This window comes from Haemorhous mexicanus, unplaced genomic scaffold (assembly GCF_027477595.1).
Source record: "Haemorhous mexicanus isolate bHaeMex1 unplaced genomic scaffold, bHaeMex1.pri scaffold_234_ctg1, whole genome shotgun sequence".
Classification (NCBI taxonomy): domain Eukaryota; kingdom Metazoa; phylum Chordata; class Aves; order Passeriformes; family Fringillidae; genus Haemorhous; species Haemorhous mexicanus.
In genome coordinates this window covers 20,540-28,839 of record NW_026776061.1, presented here as the reverse complement: position 1 = coordinate 28,839, position 8,300 = coordinate 20,540, and the positions used below count along the sequence as shown (strand labels likewise).

The window sequence follows — 8,300 nt, the reverse complement described above, 5'->3', positions numbered from 1 at the left end:
CCGCTCTCGGTGCTGCTCTGTGCGGGAACCCAGGCCGAGACCCCCGGGGCCAACCGGTGAGAGACCCCCGGGACCCCCCCCCAATTACACTGAGACCCCCCCAAGTTATCCTGAGACCCCCGGGGCCAACTGGTGAGAGATCCCCGGGACCCCCCCCAATTACACTGAGACCCCTCCCCCAAGTTATCCTGAGACCCCCGGGACCCCCCCCCAATTACACTGAGACCCCCCCCCGAAAATTATCCTGAGCCCCCCGGGACCCCCCCAATTACACTGAGACCCCCCCCCCAAGTTATCCTGAGACCCCCGGGCCCCCCCCCAATTACACTGAGACCCCTCCCCCAAGTTATCCTGAGACCCCCGGGGCCAACCGGTGAGAGACCCCCGGGACCCCCCCAATTACACTGAGACCCCCCCCAAGTTATCCTGAGACCCCCGGGACCCCCCCCAATTACACTGAGACCCCCCCCAAGTTATCCTGAGACCCCCGGGACCCCCCCCAATTACACTGAGACCCCTCCCCCAAGTTATCCTGAGACCCCCGGGACCCCCCCAATTACACTGAGACCCCTCCCCAAGTTATCCTGAGACCCCCGGGACCCCCCCAATTGCACTGAGACCCCCCCCCCCCTCCCCCAGATTGTCTTGAGACCCCCGGGATCCCCCCCAAAATTATCCTGGGATCCCTCCCAGATTATCCTCAGACTCCTGGACCTCCCCCCAATTATCCCGAGACCCCCAGAAGCCCCCAAAATAATCCTGAGATCCCTGGGTTTTGGGGTGGGTTTCGGGGCATTTTTGGGGTGGGTTTTGGGCTCATTTTGGGGTAGTTTTGGGGTGATTTTGGGGAGGTTTTGGGGTGGGTTTCAGGGCATTTTTGGGGTGGGTTTTGGGCTCATTTTGGGGTAGTTTTGGGGTGATTTTGGGCCATTTTTGGGGTGGGTTTGGGGGCATTTTTGGGGTGGGTTTTGGGGCATTTTTGGGGTGGGTTTTGGGATGTTTTTGGGATGTTTTTGGGGTGGGTTTGGGGTACTTTTAGGGTGGGATTTGGGGTGGTTTTGGGATGGTATTTTTGGGATGGTGTTTTTGGGGTGTTTTTGGGGCGCCCCCAGCCCTGATTTGGGGTGTCCCCTCCCCCCTTCAGGGTGCTGCTGCTGCAGATGCAGAACCTGCACGGGCTGCGGGGGGGGAGGGGCAGGGACAGCAGCGACAGCGACAGTGACAGTGACAGCGACAGCGAGCTGGAGGGGGAGGGGCGGGAGCCGCAGCTGCTGCTCATCATGGCCCCCCACTATGGGGGGGTCAACAGGCTCAGGGTATGGACCCCCCCAAAAAACAGCCCCCCAAAAAATCCCCATCCTGAGACCCTGAAAATCTACCTGGGAAACCAAAAAAACTGAAAAAATTCACCCTGGGAATCCAAAACCCACTTGGGAACCCAAAAACCTACCTGGGAATCCAAAAAAACCTTAAAAATCCGCTCTGGGACCCCCAAAACCCATCTGGGAACCCAAAAAATCCTCAAAAATCCACCCTGGGACCCCCAAAACCCACCCTGAGACCCTGAAAACACACCTGGGAACCCAAAAAATCCTCAAAAATCTACTCTGGGAACCCCAAAATCCACTCTGAGACCCTGAAAAGACACCTGGGAACCCCGAGGAACCTCATAAATTCCCCCCGGGACCCCAAAACTCCTTTGGGAACCCCAAAACCCACCATGAGACCCCAACAACCCCTCTGAGAAACCAAAATCTCACCTGGGAACCCTAAAACCTACCTGGGAACCCCAAAAACCCACCCTGACACCCTAAAAATCCCAATTGGGAACTCAAAAAAACCCTAAAATCCATCCTGGGAACCCCCAAAAATTCAAAAATCCACCCTGGGAACCTTAAAAACCCCTCTGAGAACCCTAAAATCCATCCTGGGAACCCCCAAAAATTCAAAAATCCACCCTGGGAACCTTAAAAACCCCTCTGAGAACCTTAAAATCCACCGTGGGAACCCCAAAAACCTTCTGGGATTCTCTTATAACCCTGGGACCACCCCCCAAATTCCTCTAAGACCCTCAAAATTAATCTGGGAACCTCAAAAACCCCTGGGACACCCCCCTTAAACCCCCAAATAACCCCTCAGGACCCCCCAAAAAAGCCTTGGGATGCTCCGAGACCCCATCTTGACCCCCCCAAACCCTCTGGGACCCCCAAATCTCCCCCGAGCCCCTCTCAGGATCCTCCGGGACCCCCAAAATACCCCCTGGGACCCCCCAAAATCCCCTTTGGGTACCCCAAAATCCCCCCTTCCCCCCTTTTGGGGGTCCCCAACCCCCCCTGACCCCCCTTTTTCCGTGTCCCCCCCACAGGTGACGTCCCTGGGGGGGTCCCCGGTGGCGGCCGTGTGGTCGGAGCGGGGCCAGGTGGAGGTGCTGGATTTGAGGGGGGCCCTGGGGGCCCTGGGGACGGAATTTGGGGAGGGGGATTCGGGGAGGGGGCCCAAGAGCGTCCAGCAGGGAGCTCTGCCCGCCCTGGCCACCTTCAGCGGGCACCTGGACGAGGGATTCGGGCTGGACTGGAGCCCCCAGAGCCCAGGTGAGCTTTTGGGGGAAATTTGGGGGGGTTTGGGGGGTTTGGGGGCTGGGGGCTCATGGGGGTCACAGGGGGAGTGGAGACCCCAGAGCGTGGTGAGGATTTGGAGGAAATTGGGGGAAATGAGAGGGAGAAAAGGGCGGGAAAACGTGAGGGGAAAAAGGGCGGGAAACGTGAGGGGGAAAAAGGGCGGGAAACGTGAGGGGAGAAAATGGCGGGAAACGTGAGGGGAAGAAAAGGTGGGAAAAGGGAGGAAAATATGAGGAAAAAAGACAGGAAACGTGAGGGGAAAAAAGTGGGAGACATAAAGGGGAATGTGAGGGGAGAAAAGGTAAATGTGAGGGTGGAAAATGGGGGGAAATGGGAGAAAAGGGCGGGAAAATGTGAGGGGAGAAAAGGTGGGAAATGTGAGGGGAGAAAAGGGCGGGAAAATGTGAGGGGATAAAAAGGCGGGAAACGTGAGGGGAAGAAAAGGTGGGAAAAGGGAGGAAAATATGAGGAAAACAGACAGGAAACGTGAGGGGGAAAAAAGTGGGAGACATGAAGGGGAATGTGAGGGGAGAAAAGGGAAATGTGAGGGTGGAAAATGGGGGGAAATGGGAGAAAAGGGCGGGAAAATGTGAGGGGAGAAAAGGTGGGAAATGTGAGGGGAGAAAAGGGCGGGAAACGTGAGGGGAGAAAAGGTGGGAAAAGGGAGGAAAATATGAGGAAAAAAGACAGGAAACGTGAGGGGAAAAAAGTGGGAGACATGAAGGGGAATGTGAGGGGAGAAAAGGGAAATGTGAGGGTGGAAAATGGGGGAAAATGGGAGAAAAGGGCGGGAAAATGTGAGGGGAGAAAAGGTGGGAAATGTGAGGGGAGAAAAGGGCGGGAAATGGGGGGAAAATGGCAGAAAGTGTGAGGGGAAAAAGCACAAAACGTGAGGGGAAAAATGGGAAATGTGAGGGGGAAAAAGGGCAGGAAACGTGAGGGGAAAAAAGTGGCAAACAAAGGAGAATGTAGGAGAGAAAAGGGAAATGTGAGGGGGGAAAATGGAGGGAAACGTGAGGGGAAAAAAGGCGGGAAGCAGGAGGGGAAAAGAGGAAAATGTGAGGGGGGGAAAGGGTGGGAAACGTGAGGGGAGAAAAGGGCAGGAAATGAGGGAAAAATGGCTGAAAATGCGAGGGGAAAAAGCAGGAAATGTGAGAGGAAGAAGTAGGAAATGTGAGGGCAAAATGGTGGGAAATGTGAAGGGAAAAAAGTGGGAAACATAAAGGGGAACATGAGGAGAGAAAAGGGAAATGTGACTGGAAAAAATGGAGGGAAACGTGAGGGGAGAAAAAAGCAGGAAATGAGGGAAAAAAGGCAGAAAAGGCGAGGGGAAAAAGCAGGAAATGTGAGGGAGAAAATGGCAGAGCACTCAAGGTGGAAAGGGGAGGAAATGTCAGAGAAAAAAAGATGGAAAAGGTGAGGAGAAAGGAGGCGGGCGCTGCTGGAGGGGCCCTGGGGGCGATCGCCGGGGGTCTCCCCAACCTTCATTTGGGAAATGGGAGAATTTGGGGGTGGATTTGGGAGGTTGGGGTCGGCGGTGTCCCCCCAGGCCGGCTGCTGTCCGGGGACGTGCGCGGGCGCATCCATCGCTGGGAGCCGCGCGAGGGCGGCTGGGCCGTGGACCAGCGGCCGCTGCTGGGGCACGGCGGCAGCGTGGAGGACATCCAGTGGTCACCCAGCGAGGCCTCGGTGAGCGGCCGCCCTCGGGGAGTGCCCCACGGCCCCCGAACCGCCCCGACCTGCCCCGTTTTCCCCTGCCCAGGTGTTCATCTCGTGTTCCGCGGACGCCTCCATCCGCGTGTGGGACGTGCGGGCGCCCCCGGCCCGCGCCTGCCAGCTCAGCCTGGCCTCGGCCCACGACGGCGACGTCAACGTGCTCACCTGGAGCAGGAGGGACCCGGCGGCGCTGCTCAGCGGGGGGGACGATGGCACCCTGCGCCTCTGGGACCTCAGGAGCATCCGGGTGAGGGCCCAGGGGGGACACAGTGAGGCAGGGACCCCCAGAGTGGGACAGAGTGAGGCAGGGACCCCCCCAGAGTGGGACAGAGTGAGCCAGGGACCCCCAGAGTGGGACAGAGTGAGACAGGGACCCCCAGAGTGGGACAGGGACCCCCAGAGTGAGACAGGGACCCCCAGAGTGAGACAGGGACCCCCAGAGTGGGACAGAGTGAGACAGGGACCCCCAGAGTGGGACAGAGTGAGGCAGGGACCCCCAGAGTGAGACAGAGTGAGGCAGGGACCCCCAGAGTGAGACAGAGTGAGACAGGGACCCCCAGAGTGGGACAGAGTGAGACAGGGACCCCCCCAGAGTGTGACAGAGTGAGGCAGGGACCCCCAGAGTGAGCTAGGGACCCCCAGAGTGGGACAGATTGACCCAGGGACCCCCAGAGTGAGACACAGTGAGACAGGGACCCCCAGAGTGGGACAGAGTGAGACAGGGACCCCCAGAGTGTGACAGAGTGAGGCAGGGACCCCCAGAGTGAGCCAGGGACCCCCAGAGTGAGATAGAGTGAGCCAGGGACCCTCAGAGTGAGACACAGTGAGGCAGGGACCCCCAGAGTGAGACACAGTGAGGCAGGGACCCCCAGAGTGAGCCAGGGACCCCCAGAGTGGGACAGAGTGAGGCAGGGACCCCCAGAGTGGGACAGAGTGAGGCAGGGACCCCCCCAGAGTGAGACAGAGTGAGGCAGGGACCCCCAGAGTGAGACAGAGTGAGACAGGGACCCCCCCAGAGTGAGACAGGGACCCCCAGAGTGGGACACAGTGAGACAAGGACCCCCAGAGTGAGACAGGGACCCCCAGAGTGAGACAGGGACCCCCAAACCACCCTATAAACACCCCAAAACTCCTCCCCAGACTGCAAATCTGCCCTGTAGGCCCCCACAAAACACCCCATAAAACCCCTAAAATCACCCAAAAAAACTCCAAACCACCCAATAAACCCCCAAATCACCCCCAAAACCCTAAAAATCACCCCCAAAACCCCCAAAACCACTCTCCAGACCCCAAAACCACCCCATAGCCCCCCCAAACCACCCCTAAGACCCTTCAAAGCACTCCCCAGACCCTAAAATTCCCACAAACTACCCCAAAACCCCCAAAACCATCCCAAAACAACCCTTCAATCCCCCAGACCACCCTTCAACCCCCCAAAACCCCCCAGACCACCCTTCAACGCCCCAGACCACCCCAAAACCCCCCAGACCACCCCATAAACCCCCAAACCACCCCCAAAACCCCTCAAAGCACTCCCCAGACCCCAAAATTCCCACAAACCACCCCAAAACCCCCCAAACCACCCCATAAACCCCCCAAACCACCCCCAAAACCCCCCAGACCTCCCCATAAACCTGCCAAAAACCCTGAAACCCCCCAAACCACCCCTAAAACCCCTCAAAGCACTCCCCAGACCCCAAAATTCCCACAAACCACCCCATAAACCCCCCAAACGACCCCCAAAACCCCCCAGACCACCCCATAAACCTGCCAAAAACCCCCAAAGCCCCTGCTAAACCCCCAAACCCACCCGCAGCCCCCTCCCCAGTGACCCCCTCCCCATTTTGCCCCCCCAGAGCAGCCCCTCGAGCGTGGCCACCTTCAAGCAGCACCGCGGCCCCATCACCTCGGTGCAGTGGCACCCGGGCGAGAGCGGCGTCCTGGCGGCCGCGGGCGAGGACGACCTGGTCACCCAGTGGGACCTGGGCGTGGAGAGGGACCCCCAGGAAACTGGGGAGGGGGCTGCGGAGGGGGAGGGGCTCTCAGAGCTGCCCCCCCAGCTGCTGTTCCTGCACCAGGGGGAGAGGGAGGTGAAGGAGCTGCACTGGCACCCGCAGTGCCCGGGGCTGCTGCTGTGCACGGGGCGCGAGGGCATCGCCGCCTTCCGCACCATCAGCGTGTGAGAGTCAGAATTGGGGTGAAATCGGCCAGAATTGGGGTAAAAACCCCCAAAATTGGGGTGGAACAGCGGGAATTGGGGTGAAATCGGCCAAAATTGGGGTGGGAATGGCACCCGCAGTGCCCGGGGCTGCTGCTGTGCACGGGGCGCGAGGGCATCGCCGCCTTCCGCACCATCAGCGTGTGAGAGTCAGAATTGGGGTGAAATCGGCCAGAATTGGGGTCAGGAATGTTCAAAATTGGGGTGAAATCGGCCAAAATTGGGGTAAAATCAGCCAAAATTGGGGTGGGAATGGCACCCGCAGTGCCCGGGGCTGCTGCTGTGCACGGGGCGCGAGGGCATCGCCGCCTTCCGCACCATCAGCGTGTGAGAGTGAGAATTGGGGTGAAATCGGCCAGAATTGGGGTGAAATCGGCCAGAATTGGGGTGAAATCGGCCAAAATTGGGGTGGGAATGGCACCCGCAGTGCCCGGGGCTGCTGCTGTGCACGGGGAGGGAGGGCATCGCCGCCTTCCGCACCATCAGCGTGTGAGAGTGAGAATTGGGGTGAAATCGGCCAGAATTGGGGTGAAATCGGCCAGAATTGGGGTGAAATCGGCCAGAATTGGGGTGAAATCGGCCAGAATTGGGGTGGGAATGGCACCCGCAGTGCCTGGGGCTGCTGCTGTGCACGGGGCGCGAGGGCATCGCCGCCTTCCGCACCATCAGCGTGTGAGAGTGAGAATTGGGGTGAAATCGGCCAGAACTGGGGTAAAAACCCCCAAAATTGGGGTGAAATCAGCCAGAATTGAGGTGAAATCAGCTAGAATTGGGGTAAGAGCTGCTCAAAATGGAGGTCAGAACCCCTGAAGTGAAAACGGGGCAGGAATGCCCCTCGAAATGGGGATGGGACCCCCTCAAAATGAGGGTAAAACACCCCAAAAATAAGGATAAAAAACCCCCAAAATGAGGGTGAAATACCCCAAAATGGGAGTGATATCCTCACAAAATGGGGGTGGGAGTTGGGGTTGGAACCCCCCCAAAGTGAGTTGGGGGTCCCCCTAAAACAGGGATGGGACCCCTCCCAAATGAGATGGACATCCCCAAGTTCAGGAGCCCCTTCCCCCCAAAATAACGGAAATAGCTCACCCCACTGCCCCCAAAATCAGAATTTTCCCCCATTTTAGGTGGTCTCTGCCCCCAGTGCACCTTCCTTGTTTCCCCCCAAGCAAAACTTCATCGAACAGCTCCAAAAAACGATTTTATTTTTATTATTAAAATAGAAAAAAACCCTTTTTATTTCGAGCATTCCTCATCCTTATCCCCTCCAACACAACGCTGCTACCCCCCAAGAAAAACTTCATCCAACTGCTCCAAAAATCCATTTTATTTTTATTATAAATTAAAAAATAAAAACCTTTTTTTTATTTCCAGCCTTCCAAAAAGCGCGGGAAAGCTGTCACGCGCGCCGCCACGTGACCCGAGAGGAAAGGGGGGCGTGGCCATGGTCACGTGAGGTCGGCGCGCCACGTGAGGGAGGTGACGCTCAGGGCGCCCCCTGGCGGCGCGGCGCACAGCAGCAGCGATTTGCGCACGCTCGTGCCCAGGCGCGCGGCCGCCAGCAGCGCCCCCAGCGGCTGCGGCTGGGAAGGGCAGGGGCACAGCGCCACTGCGCCTGCGTGGAACAGCGAGGGGGGGCCTGGAATAAAGGGGGGAGGGGCGTCAGAGACCCCCGGGGAGGGGTCAGGAATAATGGCGAGGGGGTCTGGAATAGAGGAGGGTGGGGTGGGAGCCCTGGGACGGGGTCA

The 8,300-nt window shown here is 58.5% G+C and overlaps 1 protein-coding gene across 2 annotated transcripts; it reads left to right on the top strand.

Moving 5' to 3' along the window:
• Window positions 1–6: 6 nt before the first annotated feature.
• Window positions 7–7,914, top strand: GRWD1 (glutamate rich WD repeat containing 1). Of its 2 annotated transcripts, none has more exons than XM_059837764.1 (6): window positions 7–56; window positions 1,145–1,316; window positions 2,366–2,591; window positions 4,168–4,307; window positions 4,381–4,581; window positions 6,191–7,914. In XM_059837764.1, the coding sequence occupies exons 2-6, from the start codon at window positions 1,161–1,163 to the stop codon at window positions 6,515–6,517; spliced, it is 1,050 nt and encodes a 349-aa protein (XP_059693747.1). In that variant the 5' UTR covers window positions 7–56; window positions 1,145–1,160; the 3' UTR covers window positions 6,518–7,914. The 2 variants fall into 2 exon arrangements, with proteins under 2 accessions (XP_059693747.1, XP_059693748.1); XM_059837765.1 differs by lacking the exon at window positions 7–56 and adding an exon at window positions 306–373.
• The last annotated feature ends 386 nt before the right edge of the window (window positions 7,915–8,300 follow it).

What these genes read in the sequence shown, in the direction of transcription:
- GRWD1 (XM_059837764.1), top strand. Translation starts at nt 1,161, where the DNA reads ATGCAGAACCTGCACGGGCTGCGGGGGGGGAGGGGCAGGGACAGCAGC. An exon ending in GGGGGGTCAACAGGCTCAGG is followed by an intron (nt 1,317 to 2,365) that starts GTATGGACCCCC and finishes TCCCCCCCACAG; the next exon opens with GTGACGTCCCTGGGGGGGTC. An exon ending in GGGACCTCAGGAGCATCCGG is followed by an intron (nt 4,582 to 6,190) that starts GTGAGGGCCCAG and finishes TTGCCCCCCCAG; the next exon opens with AGCAGCCCCTCGAGCGTGGC.